We start from the raw sequence: 26599 nt of genomic DNA, 5'->3' as shown, positions 1-26599 counted from the left end.
CCGTCCGGACAGCGGACCGCCCAGGGGGCGGGACCAGCCCGGGGGCGGGGCCTGGCGGCGCCCGGACGCCCCGGCGGCCTATGGCTCGGGAAGGGGTCCCCGGCCGCGCCCCGCAGGCCGGACCCGGCCGGGCCAATCCCGGGCGACACGGCGGGCGAACGTCGGGCCTGGCCGGCCGGGCCCGCGGAACTGGGGGTGGGGGACAATGGCCCAGTTCCTGGTGCGTCACGGGGAAGTTCCTTAAAGGGGAAGTGAGCGGAGCCGCGGGGCGGGAGCGGCGAGCGGCGGTCGGCGGGGGAGGCCCCGCGCTTTAAAATAATGCCCGCGGCGCCCGCGCGACCATGCAATGGCGAGCGCTCGTCCTGGGGCTGGTGCTCCTCCGGCTCGGCCTCCATGGGGTGCTGTGGCTCGTCTTCGGGCTGGGGCCCAGCATGGGCTTCTACCAGCGCTTCCCCCTCAGCTTCAGCTTCCAGCGCTTGAGGGGCCGCGCCGAGCCCGCGCCGCCCGCTGCGGAGCCCGGGGGGACGTCCGGGCCGTTGTGGCTGCAGCCTTCGGCGTTCGGCGCGGCGGCGGAGGCGGGTGGGCGCGGGGCTCGGCGGCTGCCGGGGCCGGGTGTGTGCGGCCCGGCGCACTGGGGCTACGTGCTGGGCGGCCGGGGCCGCGGCGCGGATGAGTATGAGAAGCGCTACAGCGGTGCCTTCCCGCCGCAGCTGCGCGCCCAGATGCGGGACTTGGCGCGGGGCATGTTCGCCTTCGGCTACGACAACTACATGGCGCACGCGTTCCCCCAGGACGAGCTCAACCCCATCCACTGCCGCGGTCGGGGGCCCGACCGCGGGGACCCGTGAGTAGCCCGCGAGTGCTCACCGCCCCCTTCCGTTCTCGATTTGGGGGCAGCCATCTGCCCTCTGGGCCCCCTGAGAGATGCCAGGGCGTTTAGGGTTCTGGGGGCAGCGCCAGCCAGCCCCTCCCACTAGCCGACCCCCCTTTAGGGATCCCACACAGGCTTGGGGGTAGGTGGGTGGGCCAGTGGCTGTTGTCATTCTTGACACTCTAGGAATCTCTGAAGTACAGGACAGCTGTCTAGCGCAGGCTCTATTACGAATTGGGAAACTGAGGCCTAGAGAACGGAAGAGACAGTGGCAGTACCAAAGGGTGGTTTGTGGGGGCTTTTAGACCCCTCATCTCCAGCCCCTTCCTTCAGATGAGTACATGGTCTAAGGAGATCCTTTTGCTTGCCTCAACGCAGTTTAAACTAGGCCTTTAGTCAGGTGGCCACGCCCAGGTCTTTTCTAAATAAAAATTCTGGAGTTGACTCTGGGAAAGGACATTTCCAAAGCCATACAGTGCGTTTGCGGCAGAGCAGCAGTACAGTTCTTTCTCTTTCATCACAGGGGCTTCTTTGCCACAGGATGGTTAGGTGGGAGGGGGCGTGGGTGTCTGGCTCAGATTTGGGGCCCTGAGACTCCTAGGTTGCTAAATTGATTGCCACTGCCACCGCCTTGTAACTTGCATCTTATGAATTTCCCCACCTAGTGGTGGGGCCTTTAGGGAAGGTCAGCCAGTCTTCCTCCCCACCAGTTGCCTTTGCCAGGATATGAGCTTGGAGGGACAGCGCTGTTGGCATCAGAGTCCAAGAGGGCAGCTCAGCCAGCTAAGGCCCTTCTAGTTGAAGGGAGCTGACCACCTACCTCCCTGTTCAGCTGAGGTGGTGGAGGATTTGGGTTACTCAGTGTCTGGCCAGTACACCCTTTGGGGAAATTTGGACACTGGGGGACATGATTTCCTTCACCTGGTGAAATGCAGTGGTGTCCAACCCTGACTTCTAAAAGGAAAGTCCATATGCTTGAGGAGGTTTTTAAATAGTTTCCTTATCTAAAGTTCACCACTTAGATTGTAATTTGAGAGCCTAATTTGGAATGAAGCAAGGGCAGATCCCAGGATTGGGTCTTCCAAGGATTAGGCCTCTCCAAAAAGATGAAAAATGGTAGAGTTACTTTTCTTGCTTAACCATATCAGGCTTTATACATGTAAATGTATGCTCTATTTTGATTTGGAGAAGGAACTTCATTAAATTTTGAAAAAAGTAATGGGCCTTTTCAAGTTGGAGGATATTGAGATGTTTGTCTCATTTCACTAGTCTTTATACTTTTAAAGGCATTTTCTTTTTAACTGAACATTTCTTTTTTTTTTTTGGAGAAAAACACTTCATTAAATTTTGGGGGAAAAAAGTCTGAAGTCCCACTGGACACAGTTATTTTTTATTTATCTTTCTCCTGTCCCTACACATTTTTTTACACAGTTGCAATCAAAGTGCTTGTACGTGTACATGTTTTGGATCTTAATTGTTTTTTCTCATTGATACTTTTAGTATTACAAGGAGGGAGGGTACACTTTCAGTAAGTGCCCTCGCTCTTTTGCAAAGAGACTTCTTTCTCGTATTTCCTTTTATGGGTTGAACCTAACCGAGAATAGTGTAATGGTGAATTGTGATGGCACATTCAACTGGGAATGTGACGGTCTGGAGAGTGAGTTGATGACATTTTAATGTTTTTCGTAATTGAACCTTAAAAACCGAGAAGTGGAGGCCATCAGCCTGCTTAGGTGGTAGTTGATTACCTTTGTGGTCTCAGTGGCAGTCATGCGTGGAATAGGTCTTTATTTCAGGATGAAATCTGCTGCTGAGGGAGTGTTTGTCACTTTGGTTGTGCAGGAACAGTCCGTGGCTTAAGCTAAGGACAGGTTGCTTTGGAAAAGATGTATGTTGCTATTAGAAAGATTGGTAATATTAGGATAGTGTTAAAAATAGTGGGGCGGGGGCATTTGGAAAGGGTTTGGCTCACAGTGAATAAATCACTTGCTTGGTAAATCTGTGTGTCTTTGAGGAGATATAAGAGTGTCTGGGATTATGGTGGGCCTGAATAGACTCTCACAAAGAGTAGAAAGCTTTTTTTTGTTTGTTTTTTACTCCCCTTCCATTAATTTAGCTCCTCTCTGGCTTTGGTAAGTTAGAGGAACATTTAGAATCAGAGTTTTGGCCTTCTGGCTCTGAAACGATAGAGTACTTTTACATCTCCAAAATAAATAGTCTAATAAAAACATGTCTATTTTTTGTCAAAAATATTTTAGTAATTGTTGTTAGAATGTATTCTAATGATTTGTTTAAAAAGTAGTGAACTAGACATTAGAATGTTATGAAAAAGTACAAAAACAAAATGTGGGCTATGAACATGCTTATCTTATTCTTTTTTTTAAGTCACATTTGAATCAAGGCTTACCTCTTGCCTGTCTTGTTTGAATTGGGTGGGGTGAAGAGTTAAAGTAAATAAAGCCAGAACACGTTACAAATAGCGAATATGTCTGTCCATGCTGCAGATTGCCATGCCAAGCTAGTTTCTTTTACATCCCCAATTTGGATTGGGGGATCAAATTCAAAAGCTTTTTCAAGTAAGTTTGGATGTTACAATGTTGCAATTTTGTGGTAGATTCATAACTCTAGTTTCGGGTCTTGGGCATGTGACCCATTTTGCTTTCTTTACAACCATAAGGCCATTAAAATGAAAAAAAAAAAAGGCTAATCTCAAATTAGCTAAATAGATATTGGCCCCCAAGTGGACTCATTCCTAGGCACCCCTCACTTGAGGTGTCCTTCTCTCCGTTCCTTTTTTCTGTTTCAAATCCTGCCCTCCTGCACGGTCCACTCTAGTCTTTTTCTGTGATGCCACTGGCCTGTTAGAAGATGAATTTCCTCTTTGTTCCTTCACTTGGAGCTGCTATTCCACATTTTAATGTTGCTTGAGAATTGAGTACTGTTATGGACTCACCTTCATTTCCCTTTGTCTTATCTCTCCAGATTGCCAATCCCTTGAATGCAGGGACTGTTTCTTATATTATCTTTGTGCCTACACAGCACCAGGTAGATTTCTGAACAGCTGTTACAGTTAAGTATGTATCTGTTTTGTTTTGTTTTTTTAAAAACATTTTTGACTTTGTTAGCTACATAACCAAAATTTTTCTATCAAAGGTCAGAGTCTTCTCCATCTTTTCTATCTTGGGGTGGTGAGATGCCTGAACAGTCACATGTATAAATTTATTGGAGCATTCATTTCTGGACCATCATTGTTTTATCATCGTAGTTTTCTTGTTCCTTGGAAGGACACACACCTTTGAGCCCAGCTTTTTACAGGAGATTGCATTCTTAGCTCAAGGCACTTAAAAAGGTATCAGGTCAGCCTTGACATGCAGTGTGGGATGGCATAAGTGGAGTTGCTGTTACTCTGGTGCAGTTAGTCTAGAAGTCTAGAAGTTTTTTACAGACTAGGTCATTTCCTTCATTCCCCTCCCCTTTTTTCTTTTTCTTTTAAAAAAGTTGGTACATTTTAGAAGGGTACACAGTTATTTGGCAGAAAGGATTAAAAGTGTTCTAATGAATGCACTAGATCATTGAGTGAATTTGATTAGTGTGGAGAGAAAGGAACTGCCGCAGTTGTGGAAAATATCTTTTTTTTATCATGACAACTTCGATCAATTATTAGTGACTGCTTGGCCCATTTTGGTTTACAAAGCCTTCCATAGCCTGGCAGGATGGAGAGGGTGACCCATTATGTATTTGCCAGATTTGGTGGTTCACCTACGTTTTGAGCTTGGATGCTAAAAGATGAGGGAACCGTTTTCTGTTGAGGTGGATTGATGGAAGCCACTCTTTGTTTCTGAGCAGCAGAGCAGTGTAATTAAATGCTTAAGCCCAGCAGAAGATTCTTGACTTGATCTAATCAAGCATGGGCTCTACTTGTCTTTTTTGACGTAACATTCAACATTATCTATATCCCTTCTGTTTGGCCCTCCTCTCATCTTTAGAAAGAATTGAAAGATAGAAGTGGGTGTAGTTTTTCAGCTGTTGGCTTTATGGCACATGAGAGACTGTAAGAAATCCTGGATTGCCCCTACTATACAACTTGTTTCAAAAATAGATGTAAATGTTGGCTCTTAATTCTTTGTTCTAAAAGTTTGCTCTCTCTGGGAAGTGAGACAAAGCCGTCAGGGGCATCCAGGGAGCAGACGAAGGGGGATATAATGGAAGATGACAGAATATCAAAGAATCACTTGCTGAAAGTAAAAACTGGGGCCTTTTCACTTTGGTAATCAACAAATGTAAATTTCAGACAGTTGTCTCATTTCTTTCATGAACTGTTATTTTTTTCCCAAGCTCCTGCAATTACTTTCTGGGTTCATGAGAATGAGACAGGAATAAATGGACTCCACAGACTTTGTCAAGCTGTACTTTCTGAATTACACTGTGTTTCCTTCCCTACTCTTCCCAGATGCATCAATTTTTGTGGCTCATGTTCTCAGTGTTATAAAAAAATGTCTGAGTGACTAGGAGCTTTACTCTCATTGTAGTTCTGAAGTTGGTTTCTTGAGATTATTTTGAAACTGAAACTTGACGTTGATCACTGGGGCTGGGGTGGTGGCAGCAGGAGGTACGTGGCAGAAACATTCATGCAGCTCCAGTTGACAGAAGGAAGAAAAAGCCCTATTCCTGTCTTGCTTCGTGTTTAAAAACAACGTGAAATCGTGGGGGTTCTTTAGATGAGATGTAAACCAAAGATACTCAGGCTGTATTTGAAGGTTTATTCTTCTTGTGTGCAACCCGCCAGTATGTCTGATTTCTGTATTAAACTTTTTAAGGTCGTCGGACATCAGTGTCTCTCTTTTAGCTCCTAATTGCAAAACCAGAGCTTTCTGAATGTGGGCAGGAACAAAAAGATCATGTGTGGTGGTAAAAATGTATCTCAGAGAAGACAGGTGACCGTTATCCATAGTTTCCTGACCTCCCACTTCAGTAGAATAGTGTCTGCAGTTCCATCACTCAGCCCTACTTACAGACAGTACAGAACCTGTTGTAGAGAGAGAAAGAACTCTGCCATACTGATCCACCCACGATCAGTCCCTGAATAAGTAAGAGTTGTTGGTAGTTTAGTATCTGTTGGGTGTTCAGTTTTGTCTTTTTTTTCTTTTCTATTTAAAACAGACTACCTCTGTTTATCTTTAATTTCATTTCTTTTCCAGTTCAAATCTGAATATCAATGATGTCCTAGGAAACTATTCACTGACTCTTGTTGATGCCTTGGATACCCTTGCAGTAAGTGTTCAATCTTATTGTTTTTTATTATTAAGAAAAGATGTTTAGGAGTTGATTATTCTGTATTTCACACGTACTCCTGCCCCATCCCCAGAATGCGAAATCCAGAGAACTTAATACTCTAAATGTATTGATGACTTTTTTAAAAAAATACATTTTTATTGACACGTCTTCACACACATATAGTCCATCCATGGTGTACAATCAGTGGCTCACAATATCATCACATGGTGACCACTTTTTAGATATTTGCATCACTCCAGAAAAAGAAATAAAAGGACAAAAGAAAAAACTCAAACATACCATACCCCTTATTCCTCCCTCTCATTCATCACTAGTATTTCTATCTACCCCATTTTTTCTCCCTCATCCCCCTATTATTTATTTATGTATTCTTACTTTCTTTTACTCATCTGTCCATACCTTGGATATAAGGAGCATCAAACACAAGGTTTTCACAATCATACAGTTACATTGTAAAAGTTATATCTTTTTAAAGTCATCTTCAAGAATCGAGGCTACTGGAACACAGCTCAACAGTTTCAGGTACTTCCCTCCAGCCGCTCCAATACACCATAAACTAAAAAAGGGATATCTATATAATGCCTAAGAATAACCTCCAGACTTCTTGACTCTGAAATCTCTCAGCCACTGAAATTTTATTTTGTCTCATTTATCTCTTCCCCCTTTTGGTCATGAAGGCTTTCTCAATCCCATGATTCCAGGTCCGGGTGAATTCCAAGAGTTCTGTCCCACGTTGCCAGAGAGATTTACACCCCTGGGAGTCATGTCCCCCATAGCGGGGAGGGCAGTGAGTTCACCTGCTGAGTTGACCTGGAGAGAGGCCACATCTGGGGTTGACTCTTAGACATAATTATAAATCGGCTTAGTTTATCCTTTGTAGGAATAAATTCTGTAGGAGTGAGCCCCAAGATTGGGGGCTTGGCCTATTGATTTGGTTGTCCTCACTGCTTGTGAGAGTATCTGAAATTCTCCCAATGGGGAAGTTGAATATTTCCTCCTTTCTCCCCATTCTCTCAGGGGACTTTGCAAATACTTCTTTATTCACTGCCTATATCCCTCTAGGATATATTGGGACATCACACAAAGCTGGACAAACAACAAAGTCTCATTCCCTATTCAAGATTCCATGTACTTAGGTTGTTCAACTCCCAGTTTCCCACTGCTTTATTCCTAAAAGGAATCTATGGAGACTTCCATTGATGCTGATAGTTTCTGTGGTTAAGTTTTCAAGAGTCATAGATGGAAGATTTCAGGGTCAGAGATACCATCTAGTGACTGGTTCCTAAGAGCGCATGTGAGCTCTGGTGGCAGCCCATGTGTGGAGAACTCCCCCGAAACACTCTTTTATTTGCTGCATCTTGTTTTGCACACACTGCCCACTTCAACCCCAGGCTGCCAGCCCAGGTGCTGCCTTTACCTCCTCCCTTGTGGTTTCCCTCTTTGACTCTGGAGAATGGGAAGGGGACATTTTGAAAGCTGTAAAGCAGTATAGAAGTGTTATTTATTGTGAGGCGTCTTTGTGCTCCATCTCCTTCATGGCCTTTTGCCATATAATACGGTTTTCAAGCGACTGCCATCGTTTTTAGAACTCCTTAGATAAGTTTCTTGTACAGCTGCCTGGTATCTTGCTAGTAATAGAATTACTAGAACTTGGAAAAAGCTTGAGTGATCAGTCTCCACCCTCATTTTATAAATAAGCAGCAGAAATGGGGCTGGGCCCTTGGTCTGATAGGAAATCCAAGTTCCTGGATTTCTTCTCTATCGGGCTGTAGTTGTGAAGCATTTCAGTTTCCCAAGTTATTTCTGACCTTACTGCTGCTTCTCTTGAATTACCCCATCGCTGATGAAAATGTACCCAGACAAGTATGTTCAGTATAATTAGAGTTAACTTCTTAAAGATACCAGAGGCTGACTCATCCTACAGATGTTGCTTTAAAAAAGTCTTACGACTTACATATATGCTTATGAAAGCCCTTCACCTCTTCTCCTTGAGCTCTCCCTTTTTGTCTTTTTATTCCCTTTTCGTGCTTCTTCAGTATGGAGATTTGTCTCCATTATTCACTGCACACTCCCCTATACCTAACTCAGTGTCTGGTACATGGTAGGAGTGCAAATACTTATTGAAAGCATAAATTTCTACTAATTCAGCTTTTCCCAGCAGGTTCCATGAGCATTTTCCTTGAAAGAAGAGTTTTATTCCCAAATAAACTTGAGAAATCCTGTGTATCTGTTCCATCTTTGGAGAGCCATAATGCACATCAGTATTTTAAAGACTCTGAGGTGCAAAATTCATATTTCAGTAGCACAGTATCTAATCTAACTTGTATGATCAGCTTATTCGAATACCATAATTACATGGAATTGTGAATAGGGAGTGAAATCTTGTTGGTTTGTATAGGTTGGTGTGATGCCCTGATACATCCCAGAGTAACGTGGACAGAAGATTAAAAACTATTTACAAAGTCCCCTAGAGGGACTGGGGTAAAAGGTGGAAGTATTAAACTTCCCCACGTCAGGAAGACTTTATAATTTGATGGGACAGTCCCTTGATCTTGGGACTGGCCCTTATGAACTTATTCCTGCACAGGAAAAGCTAAGTCTACTTATGATTAGGCCTAAGAGTCACCCCTAGAGAACCTCTTTTGTTGCACAGATGTGGCCTCTCTCTCTAAGCCAACTTGACAAGTGAACTCACTGCCCTTCCCCCTACGTTGGACATGACTCCCAGGGCTGTAAATCTCCATAGCAACATGGGATAGGACTCCAGGGGGTGAGCCTGGCCCTGGCATTGTGGTAGTGAGAAAGACTTCTTGACCAAAAGTGGAAAGATAAATGAAACAAAGTAAAGTTTCAGTGGCTGAGAGATTTCAAATAAGAGTTGAGAGGTCATTCTGGAGGTTATTCTCATGCAGTATATAAATATTCCTTTTCAGTTTCTGGTGTATTTGAAGTAGCTAGAAGGAAATATCTAAAACTGTTGAACTGTAATCCAATAGCCTTGATTCCTATGTAGCTTTTGTGGTATGAATGTGTGATTGTGAAAACCTCGTGACTGATTCTCTCTTTATCCAGTGTATGGACAGATGAGTAAGAAAAAAAAATGAATAAACAACAGGGAGCAGTGTAGAGAATGGGATGTTTTGGGTGTTCTTTTTTATTTTTATTTTTATTCTTATTGTTTTTGAAGTAATGAAAATGTTCAAAAATTGATTATAATGATGAATGCACAGCTTTAAGATGATACTGGGAACCACTGATTGTACACTTTGGATGATTATATCTCAATTAAAAAATTATTGGAGGGGAAAAAAAGGCTCTGAGAAGTCCTGCAGTAAAGAAACCTGTTTAACTGTCCAATCCAGCTTTTCCCAAACCTGACTGAATGAATTTCTTTGCCTGGCCACCTAGGGTTCTGTAGCCATCTTATCAAACTGGTTAATTACAATATGTAAGTGAGCGTTGCTGGCTTCATTCAGTCCTTCACTTGATCTGAGATCATATCAACACCTGCAGCTGCTAGCAGATATTGTTACTGGTGAACATTCTGTAAGGAAACAAGCCCATCTCTGTGGTTTTCACTGTTGCATATCCAGCCTTTAATGTATTAGCACTTTTAGCTTATTTTTTCAGGTGTTCCTTATGTTGTTGAGGTTTTCCTTTCTTTTGCTAACATCTTAAACAGGCTCTAAGAAATATGTTGCAGTAATACTCATTAACAGCAGTTCCCTGACCACTAGATGCAACTTGGGGCATTATTGCATAATCTTAAAAAAAAAAAGAACTGAAAGCCATAAAATAATTGCACTTGCTCTGCATGTTGCAGCAAAATAACAGTGAGAAAAAAGTAAGATGCAGCAGACCAATAAATATTGGAAAACAACTTGAATGAAGTAATGTCTGAATGAAATTATTTGGTTTTCCTTGTTTGTTTTTTCCACATCCTTATAATGTCATTAGGGTTCCAGGATTGTCATAAAATCTTGAATAGGACAAAATCATTTTGGATCAGGTTAATCTATGGAATTTTATGTCGATTTTGCATTTTCATATAGAAAAGGGTGATGTGGTGTGACATAATCAACACACTTAAATAGGAACTACAATTCTGGATCCCTTTTTAAAAAGGACCTACTGCTGATTTTTTGCATGTTTTGTTTTGGATGTCATGGGCTTTGTTTTGTGTTCGATTAGCTGTATGTTATTCCTCAATATCCAGACATCTGGATTACAAGCAATAAATTCAGCCAGTTTTGCATATTTTTTGGTCTCCTGGGAGCCAGGGACCCAAGCCGTCTAATTACATAAGGAGTAGAGGACAAGTTATTGTTTTGTTTCTACGGTTTTTGCTTTTTATTTTTACCCGTTCTGAAAGTTTTAGAAACTAGAATGCCCTGCATGTTAAGTAAGGCCACACTGAAGTTTTGAGGGAGAGTGGGTTGGGAAGATGAGGCCTACCAGTGATTTTATGAGGAATTGTTTTCACTGCTTTGTCATTTGGGGCACAGTTCTTGAGTTGGATTGGTCAGAGAAAACAGACTGGCCATCTGTCACAGAGTATATTCTAAGAAATAACTGTGCTTTTCTACCTTCCATGCTTGCACTCTCATGGATGGCAAAACCACAAGCAGCATTGAGATGAAGGGCTCTGGTTGCTGAGATCATGTCGCCTCAGTTTCATTTCAAGCTGTAACGATTTGTGTTCCTCTTTTTAAAGATAATGGGGAATTCATCCGAGTTTCAGAAAGCAGTCAAGTTAGTGATCAGCACAGTTTCATTTGACAAAGATTCCACGGTCCAAGTCTTTGAGGCCACAATAAGGTAAGACATTGAATGGGATGAAGGTTTCCTTTTTTCTGTGTAAGGAAAAAAATAAGGTCATAAAATCCACGTAAAGTACCCACAAAGACCTTGTGCAGTGTACATTTTTCATTTTCATTTCCTTATCAGAACTGGCATAATTGACATTTTGAAGTAATTGACATTTTGAAGTAATTGACATTTGGGAATGAACAAAAAGATACTTATGCTTTAATGGTGATATCAGATAGATGTCTTTTCAATACAGTTTTACATGGTTTCTGTTTGTATCTGGTCTCATTTTCTTCCTTCACTGTGAGCTAGGAAAGCCTCTACATATTTCAGAGGAAATCAGAGTTTCCCAACTCACCTATGACCTACAGAAAGCCACTGTTTCACATTTCAGTGTATTTCCTTCTTATGTGTCTTTCACTAGTGTCTCTTTTATTTTTAGCGTTTTGGGATCGTGCCCTATCTGCAGTTTTGTGCCTTGCTTTTTTATCTGAATATATTGTGACTATTTTCCTGTTTCACTTCAACTTTTTGAAAATAGTATTAAGTGCATAATATTACAGCTAACAGATGTAATATTTACTTAAAGTTAAAGTTAAAAATATGTTTGTTCTGAAAGATGTTACCGTCCACTTCTGATCATTGGAGTGGGACAGGAATTCATGGTTACGGGGACATAGCTCCAAGCTTAGTCTACAATGTCTGAGCAGTTCATTTTGTCTTTGTTTTCTTCTCCACCTCCTCCTCTTACTTTGCCTTTTTATAAGAGACTGGAGAAGTTCATCAGTTGCTTGGTAGCCAAAACCACAAAAGTTCTTTCTGGAATTTAATTATTTGTTGCCTGCCTTTTTATCTTTCTTAGATATGGATGAATTTCTCCCCCGAATGAGGTAAAACAAGAGTAATTTAATAATACTAATAGATAACATTAATTCTGAGAATAATTAGTACAGTCCCTTCGGATAAAATGATTAAGATGATCAAGATAAGTTATTTTAAGTGGGATTATTCTTAGTGGCCTCGGATGAATGGGTCCCTTTCTTCCCATCAGTAATCCGATTAGCTAAGAATTGATTGTTTATTATCAGAGCTGGAAAGGACTTCAAGAGGCCATTAAATCAAGTACCTGCTTCCAGGCAGTTCTGAGTCCATCAGGAATTAGAGGTGTCTCCTGTCATTCTGAATTAGGTTGTATACATTGACAACCAACATCATTTTATTTTATTTTTTGTTCTTTCTGTTTATAGGGTTCTGGGAAGCCTCCTTTCTGCCCACAGAATAATAACTGACTCCAAGCAGCCCTTTGGTGACATGACGATTAAAGATTATGATAATGAATTGTTGCACATGGCTCATGACCTGGCTGTGCGACTCCTCCCTGCCTTTGAAAACACGAAGACAGGCATCCCCTATCCTCGGGTAGGTAGGCTGGCTTGGCCCTTAGTATTGGACGGTTTGCTGTCTTTCTGAATTCAACTCTTTGTTTATTCATTTATTTAGGGGAGGGAGAGGGGCTGAGACAGGAGAGGAAAGTGGTGTCCTAGAAAGAATTTGGCCCAAAATAGGATGCCAATGTTGTTCAGTTTATTTAGTATGTGCTCAGTGCCTGCGGTGTGCCAGGCATGCAGTGAGCGATCAGACGCAGTCCTCCCTTTTGGGTTCCTGTGCTCAATATTCTGATGTCCTTTTGCATGTTGGTTCCGTATCCCCAACTACAAAGTGGTGTGAGGGATTTGTCTTCAATTCTGACTTACCTATATATATTGATTTTTGGGTGCACAGTCCGGGAACCGAACAGGGGTCTCCCGCGTGGAAGGCCAGGATTCTACCACTGAACCACCCGTGCATCCTCTTTTTCTGATCTTTTTTTTTTCCTGACTTATATTTCCCTAAAGACCCACCTCCACCCCCCACCCCCCATGTGTATATTATAGAAACTCAGTAAATGTTCTTTGGAATGCTTCACATGTTCTTTCAAATAAAGCCTGCACCGACTGGTAAGGAAGCTGCTGATTAAAACCCAAGATCTGGAATGAGACTGTATCCTGTGGCATCTGATTTGCTGAGCCTGGACTGCCTTAGGGAATTGAGTCAACCTTTTGGGCAACTAGAGGGCACTTGCCAGATCTCAGAGCTTCTGTGATGAGACAGGCTGCCATATTCTTGCCATGCCTCTTCTCTCCCAGTCTGAGCTTTATTTACGTTTACTCAGCAGGAGTGAATACATGGCTCACTTAACATTTACCAGTGACTCTTTAACTTGTCTCGTTTCTAACCCTAAAGCCTGGTGTGCGTGTAACCAGAAAAAGAACCTTCTGGAAAGAGGTGGTCCCTTGAATAGTATTGTGATGATTTTCCTAAGACTCATTCTCATTAGTAAGACAAGGCTCTGGTGTTCTTGCCTTCTTTGTGTGTTTTAAATTTAACTCCCACGTTCACCTCAGCCATAAAGCAGGAGGCAGCGAGCTGACGCCCATGCAGTTGGCTTGGGTCATTAATCAGGGTAGTAGCCGTGAACTGCCTTTGCAGCCCTGTGGGTTTCTTGAGTTTTACCATCAAGCCTTTGTCTCTTCCTGTGCCCAGGTTAACCTAAAGACAGGCGTCCCTCCCGACAGCAATAATGAGACGTGCACGGCAGGAGCTGGTTCCCTTCTGGTGGAATTTGGGATTCTGAGCCGACTGCTGGGGGACTCGACATTTGAGTGGGTGGCCAGACGAGCAGTGAAAGCCCTTTGGAACCTCCGAAGCAGTGACACAGGATTATTAGGTATGGGGACATCTCCTTGTACAGTTGGCACTATACACCATTTAGTCCCCTTTCCTTTCATCTTCTCTGGGGCTTTCCCTCCTCTCTGCTGTTAGATACTACTGAACCTGAAAATCGACAACTCAGTGCCTGCCATACCCAGTTTCCTTACATGACCTTTCACTTAGGGTGAGGCTGGAAGGGTTGATGGGAAAGGATAATGCTTTTGCTGTTTGTGATCTCCCTTCTAATTTGGACCCCTTGGCACATTCCATTAAAAAAGTATTGTTAATGGAAATGCTATAAAAAGAACTACCCCGTGGCAGATTTTTATTGCTTCAATATAGGGATCTAAATACAGGAAGAAGAGTTACTGGTAGATTGGCATTCACCTTTTAGAAAACACTAGGCATATAGTAGATTGAAAGCCCAGATTAATAAAGTGTTCACCCCCCCACCCCCAAGATTGTTTGGTCAAGATGTTAAAAAAAATCATGGAAAATCTCAAAAGTGTGAAAGTGGAGAGAGAAAGCATAGTGAGTAATGAACCCTTATACACTCACCACTCATCTTCAATAATTATCAGTAGTTACTTACTCAAGATGTTATTTTTAAATAGATTTTACCTTATTAACTGTTTTATTTCAAGAACTACTTTCTTTTTTGGCATTAGGAAGTAACTTGACTGGGTTGTCTCAGAGCTACAGAGGGTCATTGCAAAAGCCCTGATTTTTTAAAGTAAGTTTTGATCATTCTTTAAGTTCTGAAACTTACTTAAAAATTAGTCATATTTAACATTAGTAGCGATGAAAAAATCTTCTACCATCCCATCACCCCCAGTTTTCGAATGTTGAACTTTTCCATAGGCCCTTCAGCTTGTGTGTGTACAACTTTTCTATATTTTCAAATTGCAATATGAAGAAATATTTTTATTCTGCCTTGCATTTGATGGGCTATTTAAGTGTTACCAAGTTTTTACCTTGTTCTCATAGTTACATCTTGAAAAGCTACATAATAGTCCATTAACCATTTTTCAGATGTCAGAAACTTAAACCAGGTTTGTTTTTCTTCCATTTTATAGATAATGGTGGATAACATTGTAAATTCTGTTTTTAAAAATATTTTTCTTTAGAATAATTTTTAAGGAATGGCAGTATTGGATCAAAGCCTGTGACTACTCTTTGGCTTTTGAAATGCATTCTCAGTCTGGAAAAACTAAATGACAAACCTGTTTTTTTTTTCTCATTCAATGTTTATCCCCATTGTAAGGTCAGTGATTAAACGCTACATGCCCAGAAAGATTTCCAGGCTGTCCATGGAACTGGACATAGTTGGTAAAAGCTTTTGGGCTGGGCCAGGCATTCACTCCTCTTACCTGTGGAGGGCAGTGGGGTGGAAGTAGCAGGCCTGCCCCTCCAGTGGTAATGGAACTGAAGAGCGTTGTTTATTTTGCAGGCAATGTTGTGAACATTCAGACAGGCCATTGGGTTGGAAAGCAGAGTGGCTTGGGTGCTGGTCTGGACTCCTTCTATGAGTACCTCTTGAAATCTTACATCCTCTTTGGAGAAAAAGAAGACCTAGAAATGTTTAATGCTGCATATCAGAGTATTCAGAACTACTTAAGAAGAGGGTATGTCATTTTAACGTCCTTGCATTGCCTTCTAAAGTAAACTGAATGCATTCTGAAGTGTTCATATTTTCCTCAACATAAATTCACAGGGTCTGTGCATCTCTGACATCTCACCACTACTTCTGGTTGTTTGTCATTTGGGAGTGAAGGGATGCATAAGCTGTCTATTGCTGCATAACAAACTACCGCAAAACTTAGTGGCTTAGAACAGCAGACATCATCTCACACAGTTCCTGAAGGACAGGAGCAGCTTAGCTGGTTGGTACTGGCCCAGGGTCTTCATGAAGGTGAAGTCAGGCTGCAGCCATCTCAGGGTTTGAATCAGCCTGGAGGAGTCACTTCCCAGCTTACTCTCATGTTCTTGGCTGTTGGTTGGGTTTTTGCTATGTGGGGCTCTTAATAGGGAGTTTATGGCAGCTGGCTTTCCTCAGGGCAAGTGATCTGAGAAAAGAAGGAGACAGAGAGAGATGCATCAAAGCCACCATGCCTTTAATGACATAATCCAGGATGAGGTACAAACACTTCTACCATATTGGTCACATAGATCACCTCTGGTGCAGTGCAGGTGGGGGAGGAAACTCCTACACAAGGGTGTGAACACTGGACACAGAGGTCATTGACGGCTGTCTTGGAGGCTGGTAGCATCTCAGTATGTTTAAGTTTGCCATTTGTTGCAGATAAAACTGATATGCAAGGTAATTTTTGAGTTATTTTGGTTTTTACTGTCCAGAGAATGTTAGGATTGGTTTCTTTATACCTGATGAAAGGATAGTTATCACATTATTTCCCTCTGTTTCAAAAACAAAATTATTTGCCATTTCTCATTTATGCATTCAGAATGACAGGAAAGAGAGGGGCCATTCAAAGCTACAGTGGCTTCTACCCTGGTTTCACCTCTCTCTTCCCCAGGTCTACTCTCTTTACATGCCTTTATAAATTAATGGCCAATGTAAGTTATAGCTACTGAGTTTCTTGCTGGGTAGGATTTTCTAAGACCCTTTTGCACATTTGCCATTGTGAGAACTGCATGTACAAATGCTGTATTTGAATAGGAATCCAGTCATATTTGCTTTTCAAAGTCCAAAACTGAAAGAACAACAACTGAGTTGTAATCTCTGAGGGTCTTACTCTCATGTGGTCCTCCAGGCCCAAGATGCAGGACCATGTAGAGAAGAGACTCTTTCTGCTGTAGAAATAAGCAGGTTCACTGGCTCAGGCTGAACGTCAACCCATGAGACATACCAAACTCCGTTATGTGTCATTGTTCTTAAACCTGAATGTCATCGCACTTTTTGCAAAACCCAATGAAATCCTGATATATTAAAAGGGCTGAGTCTAGAACTTTAATTCTATGTTACATGTCGCCTCGCCTTGTACTAGAGTTTAGTATAGACAGGCAGTAGCGGTCTCCAGAAGCTTAAAGAAAGTGTTGATTCCATGTATTAAACTACCAGGAAATTGCCTAGGAATAGGACTAGATAAGGGTCCCTCATTTTATAGCCAGCCTCTGGGCCTGTCTGTCTGTGACATTCCTCACCTTTGGATGCACTGCTTGGTTTTGTAGACGCGAGGCCTGCAACGAGGGAGAGGGAGACCCCCCACTCTATGTCAATGTGAACATGTTCAGTGGACAGCTGATGAACACCTGGATTGACTCTCTGCAGGCCTTCTTCCCTGGACTGCAGGTATTCTGGGCTCTTACTTGCTAAGAAAATTAGTGTTAAGGAGCAATGAATGAGCCAGCCTCACGTTCTGCCTAGAAATAAACAGACTTAGAGTTGTTTTTTTTTTAAATTTATTTAGGCAAACCAACAATTTCTAATGCCTGTACTGGGAATTAGGATAACAATGCTTAACTGGCACAGAGTTCTATAGAAAAATGTTAAAATTGTAGGTTGAACTCTATGTATTTTTACTTTACAGATAAATTTTTTTTTCCAACTATACCAGCAAAAAATAAAAAATGTAAAGTTACAAATAATGTGATTCAGGTTAAACTCTGTATTGTTAGGTTGGTTCAGAAATCCAGTCTAGATAGCCTTTCTGCCACAGAGATGATGTCCTCCAAACTCTTCCATCCCATTTGGCCTGCATTTAGCAGCTGGGTAAGGCTCTGGGGAGGTGGTGGTATTTATCACAAATCCCAAGAGGAACGTAGCTCTTCAATGAGGATTGTGCCTGGTTGTGCCTTTGACTTGCACATCTGTTATTTCTGATGCTCACAATAGTCCTGTGATGAAGAAACAGGCTCAGAGAGGTAGAAAGTCTCGTCTGTTGGCAGGGAGCTAAGAACTGATGTAGCCGAGCCTCACACACACTTTTCTCTGACTCCTTCCTTCTGCTAAACCCTTGATTGGGTTGTGTTTTTAAAAAATTGCCTCTTGAAATGAATAGTTTCATGGAATCAAGGTTGTCCTGGGAGTCCGAGTTATGTGTCATCATAGTCATCCATGCTCAGGCCTGAGCTGCCCTCTGTGCCAGCAGCTACTGTGGCTAGTGAGTTCCCGGAGAGTGGCCACATACAGATGGCCCGTGACTCAGCTACCCACTGCATCTCAAAGGCTTAGTGCAAAAGGAGGAGGGATGTAGAATATCTCACTAGCAATTTTCATATTGATTGATGTTGAAATGGTATTTTAAATATGTTGGGTTAAATGGAACAACATTAATTTTTACCATCTTTAAGTATTTTATTTTCATGTGACTACTAGAAAATTTAAAATTATATATGTGGCTTGTAATATGTTTCCATTGGAGAACTCTGATTCGGACTTTGAAATTTTTTAAAAGAAATTCTCTGAAAGGCCAAATGTTTTCATTTTTTTCTCAAAGCAATTTTATTGAGATAAATTCATATACCATGTGTCGAAATGTTTTTAAACCAAAATTGACCACTTCATTCCCCCCAAATCTCCATTTCAAGGTCACCTGGCACGTCAACTGTTCTCCCACAAGTGGTAGATTTCTTTTTGTAAGTCTTATCTTGTAGGCTGATGAAACCTTTGAAGCAATACTTAGTCTCTTGGTAGTAATGACAGTGTTTTCTGAAAGGTAGTAATTTACAAATCCCTAATACAGTGTTTACTTCTCCTGCAACTGGGTTCCAGGTGGTGTGAAAGGGACTGGAGAGCACTTTTTGTTTTGTTACTGGATACAAGAGCATTCTCTAGCCCCTCCTGGAGGTTAACAATACAATATGTCCCAGTTATTTGGTCCATTAAATTGTACAGAGCCATATCAACTCTAGTGCAAAGCCATATTTGAAAAGTAATTGTGTATGCATTTTGGTTAATCTGCCTCCCAGTTATCTCAGTCCTCTATTCTTGGTTCATTGGTATATTCACCCCTTCTATGTAGTTCACAGTTTCCTGGCCTTAAATTTGATGTTGGTGGCCATATAGGGAGAATATCTCTTTGTCTGGGCCCACTTTGGGGTTGGTTTTGCCTCCCACTATGCTTGTCAGAAACCGGAGCGCCTAGGGCCTTCATGCCAGACTTGCCCTTCTGGGAAAAGTGTCTTAGTCTGATGATGGGTGCCTCTTCTTGGTAGGTTCTCATAGGAGATGTGGAAGATGCCATCTGCCTCCACGCCTTTTACTACGCCATATGGAAACGATATGGGGCCCTCCCTGAGAGGTACAACTGGCAGCTGCAGGCCCCTGATGTTCTGTTCTACCCACTGAGACCAGAGTTGGTGGAATCTACTTATCTTCTCTACCAGGTACAAGCATTTGTTACACAGTAGTTTGTACATAAAACCTAGGAAGATGTGTAGCAGATGGTTCTTACAACTCTGATAGAGTTACCAACTCTCTCTAGTCTTACTAGTGTTTAGTATCATTCAAAGCTCCACAGGACATAGAAGGCTTCTGCAGTCAAATATGTCTTTGAGGGTGGGCCACAGTGGCTCAGCAGGCAGAGTTCTTGCCTACCATGCTTGGAGACCTGCGTTTGATTCCTGGTGCCTGCCCGTGCAAAAGAAAAAAAATACATCTTCTATCCTAACAATTTTGCAAAGCTGGATAGTGTCTTCACTCTAGGGCTTGTTAAATAGTCAAGAAGAGGATTTAGTCCCTAGTGTTTTCCATATTTATTTGACCAAAGAACTCTTTTCTGGGATCCAGTTCTTTGCACATGTACTATGGATCCCTCATCTATATAATAGTTATTCATAGGAAAAAAAACATTATTTTTCTTGATTGTGAAGGAAATCATATGGGATTCATCTGGACATCTATTTTATGTAATACTTAAAAAAACATGTAGTGTTCATCTTTGGTGAAATTCCTTTAGTGCCTGAGGGAATGTCACTTTAACTGTGAAATGTCTTCTCCATCACAGTTTAAGCTAGGTACTTATAATCCTATGCAGGCCATACCTGTATACACACCAAGAGTCATCATCCATTCACAAACATCAGCATAAGTTGTTAGTCTTTCTAAGAGGTTGTCCTTCAATACTATTCAATAGATCTCTACCAAATGGCTATATTAGGCAAACCTGAGCAAGCAGAACTTCGTATTTATGAGCTCTGACAATAGGATTAGAACTGAGGTTTAGATTTATTCAATTCAATTCAATTCAGTCTTTGCCATTTGCCCCTAAATGGAAAGTGGTGAGGAGGGAGGAATCTAAGAAACTAGTGATAGTCCTCTTGCCTGAAGAGAGCCTTCATGAGTTTGCAATAACCTTTCCTCTGAAAAGGCGAAAGATTATACCCTCCTGTTTAGCTTCTCTGAACTCAGCACAGAGAGTGGCTGTATACTCTGAAGGTACATGCCTAATATGATCTGCTTTCCTTCTCTTAAGCTCAGTCCTGTTGCATTTGGGTTTATACCCCTTTATTTCTGTCACTGCCTCTCTCCCATTTGCAAACTTGTTCATGTTTACTTTTTTCTTAAATCCAGGGAAATCTTCAGCCTTTCTATGAGGCCCTGTGCTCTTTTAATCCAGAAAAGTTAATCTTTACTTGTTTGCTTTTGCTGCAGCAAGTTTGGCAATATGTGTGAATAAAGAGATGATCCCCAACTTTGAAATATTTTTGGAATAAAAGTCTCATCTTCACAGGTATTTTCATTTTTCCTAATGAAACCATCGAGGAGCAAGCATGCAACAGAAGACTTGAGCAACCAGAGGACTGATTTCTTGGAATGATTGGAGAGGAAAATGTGGAGATGTCCTCTAGATGCTTTTGAACATCTTATTGATGTCTTTCTCTTGATAGAATGCCCAAATAATATCTTACAATGTTATAAGGACAATGGAGGCAGCCTCCTCTTTTTCTGAGTCTTAAATTTCTAGAGAGTTCTGAGGCAGGATACAGACAGGATTTGCTCTCAGTCATGGTACAGTCATTGGGTATTATTTCATTTCTGACCTTGACAGGTGTCAGGAGAGCAGTCTCTGCTCTGGCTAAACACATTGTAGGTGTGTGTTCCTTTAGCCGGTGTCTCATCTTCTTGGGAGAGTCCCGCACTCACCGTGGTGTTTGCTGTTGGCATGTGTTGTTGCCATGATGTTTGCTGCCTTTGTGGATCACATTCTCTTGTATTCTGTCTAGGCAACGAAGAATCCCTTCTACCTCCATGTAGGAATGGATATTCTGCAGAGTCTGGAAAAGTACACAAAAGTCAAGTTAGTTTTCCAAGTTCCTTCCTTTGTTTTGTTGGCCACTTTTGTCTTATTTTGAATTGATCTGGGGATATATTCTATTTTTCATTATAATTTATAGAAAGGTCATTAATGTTAATTTCGTAGGGGAATCATTTACTTTTTGATGTGGTAGAACCTCTTCATTAATAGTGGGAATTGCTTTTCATTTTTTCCCCTTTTTTCTTTAAGGTACCAGCAGATTATGCGTACGTCTTTTAATTGAGTAACTTATTTCCCCATATTTTACAAAAATGCACACACTAAAAAATTTAGAGGTTACAGAAACCCTAAATTTCTGTAGAATATTATTACTCTACTGTCCACAAATGAACATAACTACTGTCAGCATTGAAGTATATATACTTAGAATATTTTAAATATATTTGCATCTATAATGTGTATAGATCTATGTATACCTAAAAAAAATATGCTGTATTTCAGTTTTGTACCCTGCATTTTTTACCTACCAATATGTCATAAACATTTCCTTATGAAATACTTTTTTGAATGCCCAAACGATAAGTTACTTCTAGAAGTCTTGGGACTAAAAAATTGAGAGCTTCTGTATTTGTTATCAATCATTTTCTTGGTGTCATGTTGAGCTTTGTCAAACACTGCTCCTTCTGACTAGTCTGACAGTGTAACAGCCAAGCCACTTTTAAAATAAATTTGCAAACAGTCCAACCTAAAAGAAGATGATCCTTAACTGTAACATAATTTATTTTCATATGGTGTTTGATAATTTGATTATTTTGTTGACGAGTACTCCTGTTTCTTAAATTAATAAGCAGGGTAGGAGGGAGCAGAGGAAGGACTAACTGGTAAATTGTTTTGTAGATGTGGATATGCGACGCTGCATCATGTCATAGACAAATCGAAAGAAGATCGGATGGAGAGCTTCTTTCTCAGTGAGACCTGTAAATACTTGTATCTGGTATGTGTGTTGCAAGATTAACCCAAGGAATGTTTAGTGCTGCTTGGAGCAGGTATTCATTCATTTGTTCATCTAACACATGTTTATTTACTGGGCACCTACTACATGCTGGACATTGTGCAGGGCCCAGGGGATACTTTCACTAACAAGACAGAAGGATATCGCTGTCTTCCTTCATGGGTTCTAACCTGGGGAAAGAATCATTTTTTAAATAGACAAATTAATATATGATTACATATTGTGTGAAGTGCTGATAAAGATTAAGATTGGCTGGTGCTGCTTGGTGGCTTCTCTTGGAAGCAGAGCAGTGCTTATAGCTCTTACTCAGTTCTATGGATGTATGTGATCTTGGCCCAGCTGCTTCTCCATCCATACATACATCCTCAGTATATGTGTAGAGAGAGAAAATTTTTGAATCAGGAAGAAACTTTAGAGACCATCTGGTTCGTTCTTTCCCTAACAGAGAAACCAAAGTCTACTAAAGAGACTTGACTCAGGTCTTAAGGTGACCAAGTGGCACAGCCAGTGCTCAAACTCCAGTCCTGACTCCTTGTCCAGTGCTCTTTCCCCTCTGTGCTGCTGTACTTGGTGTAGCTACACACACACGATAGCTTCCTAAATCCTCCTAAAGGGCTGGGCTTCCTGGTTGGGAAATAATGTGGCCATGAGAATTTGGTGCTGAGATTCAAAGATATTGAGCAGTAGCAGTAGGCTTTGTTTTCTAATTCTGGGGTTCCCAAGCTTAGGGACCAGCTGAATCAGAATCACCTGGAACCCATGTTAAAATTACAGCTGTATTTAATCGAAATCTTTAGAAGTAGGCTCAGGACTCTGTAATTTTAATAAGTGCACCAAATGATTTGTACAAAGCCAGGGTTTGGAAGCACTGGTTTAATCCTTTAAGACTGTTCTGCTTCTGGTGTCAGGTTCCACAGAATGCTGCAGAGGAGGCATGTTCCCCAGCAGATCACAGAGTTCTAACTGCTGAAAAGAAAACCGTCCTGCTCTACAGTACCCACATGGCATGGTGGTTCTTATGCCACAGTGAGGGCTGGGCAGGCAGGCAGGTCAGGTCCTGGCCTCGCAGCTCTGTCCAGCAGCTGTGGGTGTCAGAGGATGCTAACCGGGTTGCGAGTAAAGGAAGGGACCCAGGAAGGTGCCCTGAGGAAAGAACTCAAGGCCCGGCATGAGAAAACCTGTGACCCACCCCATCCTTCTGTCAGCTATGAAAACATGAACAGGATGCACTGAGCCTCATTTTTCCTTGTCTGTAAAATGAAGACTTTAGGTGACTAATATGGTTCCTTCCATCTCTAAGACTTTGTTTCTAAGTATTCATTCATTCTTTTGACATTTCTTGAACACCTGCCTTTTCATCTCACTGACTCATCCCTGCTTAGGGTTAGGACGCAGCAGCCATGCCTCCTTTGTGCCTCTGCAGGCACACTGCTGAAGGAGGGTGGACTGTGCCTCACATGCTGCCCTGTCCTCAGATCCCCACCCATGTGCTGACACGAGTATCAGTGGTCAAAGAGAATGTTGGCAAGTGTGCTGGGCCCTGTGCTAGACCTGTGGGCCAGAGTGATGGATAAGTCACGGGTGGGAAAACAACTTAGGGTCTAGGTGTGTTTCTTGGAGTGGGGAGTAGTTCTAGAACTCCAGCACTGGAACTTGCAGGGGAGTGTGTCAGAATCATCCAGAAAGTTCTTATCAACTAAGTGTGTTTAGCCTCTAACCTGGAAATTTCTGAATCAGTAGGTTGGAGGGTGGGGTGGGGGCCTAGACATCTGAATTTAAATCAAACAGGCAATTCTGTCTTGCAGCTTGTGTTATGGATACCTTTTTTGTCCATTTGTCATTGAAAATCATGATAGCCCAAGTAGATTTCTACTGAGTGAACAGTCTTGAGACTCATCTACTATAAGCTAGTTTGGGGTTCTAAAGATGCTACAACTACTAGCATTTGTATCTTTCTTTTTCCTTTTCCACTAGCTGTTTGATGAAGAGAATCCAGTACACAGATCTGGAACCAGATACATGTTTACAACTGAGGGGCACATTATTTCTGTGGACAAACATCTACGGGAATCACCTTGGAAGGAATTCTTTTCTGAAGAAGGAGAGCACAACCAAGAGGGAAAATCTGTGCACAGGCCTAAATCTCATGAATTAAAAGTCATCAACTCCAGCTCCAATGTAAGTTGCTTTATTGAATTTTAGTTTGCATACGAAGGAAGAGAAAATACTACTAATTACTGTGTCATCCAGAGCTGCTGGCAGAAAACCACTGACATACTCAGATTGGGTCTTTTGAAAAGAGTGTCATAAAGAGACCGTTTACAAGGTTGTTCCAGGGTATGTGGAAACCATCAGGGAATGGCAGCCTCCATTATCGACTTCCTGGCTTCAGAAGCTAGCAGAGAGAGTGGGGCAGAGCTGTGTGGGGTGAGCAACCCCTGACAGAAGCCATGACTCTGATCGAGGGGTGCAGTGGCTTCAGCCACCTTGCAGGCCAGGAGCCAGTGGAGGAAATTCTTCCATTCTGCTGGAGCTTCTCTTTGGCCATCCCTAGCCAGGTCAGCCCTCTAGGGAGCAGAGCAGGGTAGAGATGGCACAGAGAATGGGCCTGGAAGGGCAATTAGAGAAGAGCCACAGAAACACTCATCAGCAGGAGAGGAGAAAAAAGCAGTTGTCAGGCATGATTTTTGATGAAAATGCTTTTTGAAATGCAGCAGGTACCCATTGTCATTTAAAACAGGGCTTCCTTAAGTATGTCTAGATTGCCTTGATAGGCACGGGGAAGGATTGGGAAACATGAGTCTTCCAGCCCCCAGGGAAACCCGAGGTGGATGTATTCATTTGAATCAGACTGGATGATTTGGAGGCAGGGGATGGAAAATGAACCCTAAACCAGCTGAAATCTCAAATCTTTTTATGCCCCAGTGTGCTTGGATACCATCTGTCTTCTCAGGAAAAGCCTTGGTTAAAAAAAGGTCCTACTGCTTCCCCACACACCACCTTGGTCAGGGGAAGCCCGTTCATCTCAGCTATGCTTCAGCATTCTTCCTTTCGTGTTCTGCAGAAGCTCTTCTCCTTCAGTCTCTGTGCTAAGTTGACAGGCCAGAGAGAGATACGCCCCTGAATCTCCATTAGGCCATGCAGTGTTCATTGAACAGAGAATAATTGAAAAGGAAATGGAAAGAGAATTAGAGGAAGAAATATTCATAGTAGCCAACTTCTGCCACATTCACTGTGTCCCAGACACTGTTCTAAATGCTAACTTAAATTAAACGCGTTTGCTTCTCATGACAGCCCTGGGAAGCATAGGTACTGTGAATATACCCACGTTGCACGGATGAAGAAAGGGAGGCACGGAGGGATTAGGGTGACCTGGTGCAGTGGGGTGGAGCCAGGGACCCTGGCGGCATGGCTCTGTCTGCGGAAGGAGATCCCCCCAGCTGGCACACTCACTCCCTAGATCTGCTGGGATTCAGCTCTGGGGATATAGGCAAATAAGAGTGATGCTAGTTCTGGATTAGCTCATTGCCTTGGGAAACCAGCTCATATCCAGGTATTTGAACATGCCTGGACTGTGTGAAGTGCTGCTGAAATGCAGAGGAGGGAAGAGATTAATCTGCCAGAGGACATCTTCACTGGGGAGGCTGCCTTTGATTGGATTCTTGAAGGATGAGGAGGGGCTTCCCTGGATAGGATTTTGAGGCAGATGGGAGAGCACGTCTGGAGGCCTGGGGTAGGGACCAAGTGAAGGACCTTTCAGGTGTGGTCTTTCCAGGGACAAAGAGCAGGGCATGGTGATAGGAAGTACAGAGCACTGGGATAGCGTTTCTTTAGGGAAAAAGCTTGCAATGAATATATATGAACAGCTGTTTCTGGAGGTAACATGTGGTCCTCAGCCAGTGCTTCAGCACTTCTCCTTTGAGGAAAGAAAAGCCTTTAAAAACACAGCATTCATAAGCATTTAGGTTTTAACTGTGAGTGAGCAGACCCATAAACTCAGAAGGCCACAGTATTTTCAAGTAGCTGATGTGTTTTCTGAAATTCTGAGGTCCTGGCCACTGCAGACTTACCATGGATTTCTTCACCTGTCAAGAAAGAATTGAAGTAGGTCAGTGGTCCTCAGCTAGGAGTGACTACACAATGGCTGGAGACATTTGTGGTTGTCACAACTAGGGGAGGGTGCTGCTGGCATCTGGTGGGCAGAGGCACACAAAGGATTGTCCACCCTAAAATGGCAATAGGTTGAGAAACCCTGAGTTAGGCCATCTAACCATATTTCCTGAGGGATCAGCACACGAGGTTTGAATTCAAAATGTACATTTCGCTTTTTCTTCTCTAGTGCAACCGAGTTCCTGATGAGAGAAGATACTCCCTGCCCTTAAAGAGCATCTATATGCGACAGATTGACCAGATGGTTGGCTTGATATGATCCACTGGCCTCGTTTTCAGCCGGATACCAACAGCTGAATCCAAACCAAGCTGAAATCCAGTCTGAAGTGGAAGGAAGAGGACAGAAGTCTGGGCCATCCATGGCAGTGATGATGGTGTGGGGATTTCTGTCCAGCTGCTCACCCACATACTATTAATTCTAGCATATTTTAGTATTTCTCTTCTATTCAATAAAAGGCCCTTATTTTTTCTTAA

The 26599-nt window shown here is 42.4% G+C and overlaps 1 protein-coding gene across 1 annotated transcript; it reads left to right on the top strand.

Annotated features, from left to right (window-relative positions):
* The first annotated feature begins 243 nt into the window (after window positions 1–243).
* EDEM1 (ER degradation enhancing alpha-mannosidase like protein 1) lies at window positions 244–26599 on the top strand. The gene is made up of 12 exons (XM_077116682.1): window positions 244–844; window positions 6070–6142; window positions 10881–10984; window positions 12223–12394; window positions 13559–13742; window positions 15177–15351; window positions 16916–17036; window positions 18902–19072; window positions 20912–20985; window positions 21841–21937; window positions 23930–24133; window positions 26295–26599. Exons 1-12 carry the CDS (start codon window positions 342–344, stop codon window positions 26382–26384), a joined length of 1968 nt encoding a protein of 655 aa, XP_076972797.1. The 5' UTR covers window positions 244–341; the 3' UTR covers window positions 26385–26599.

Source organism: Tamandua tetradactyla, chromosome 9, assembly GCF_023851605.1.
Source record: "Tamandua tetradactyla isolate mTamTet1 chromosome 9, mTamTet1.pri, whole genome shotgun sequence".
In the NCBI taxonomy this organism is placed as follows: domain Eukaryota; kingdom Metazoa; phylum Chordata; class Mammalia; order Pilosa; family Myrmecophagidae; genus Tamandua; species Tamandua tetradactyla.
The sequence above is the reverse complement of the archived record's forward strand: the minus strand, read 5'-3'. Positions and strand labels throughout refer to the sequence as shown.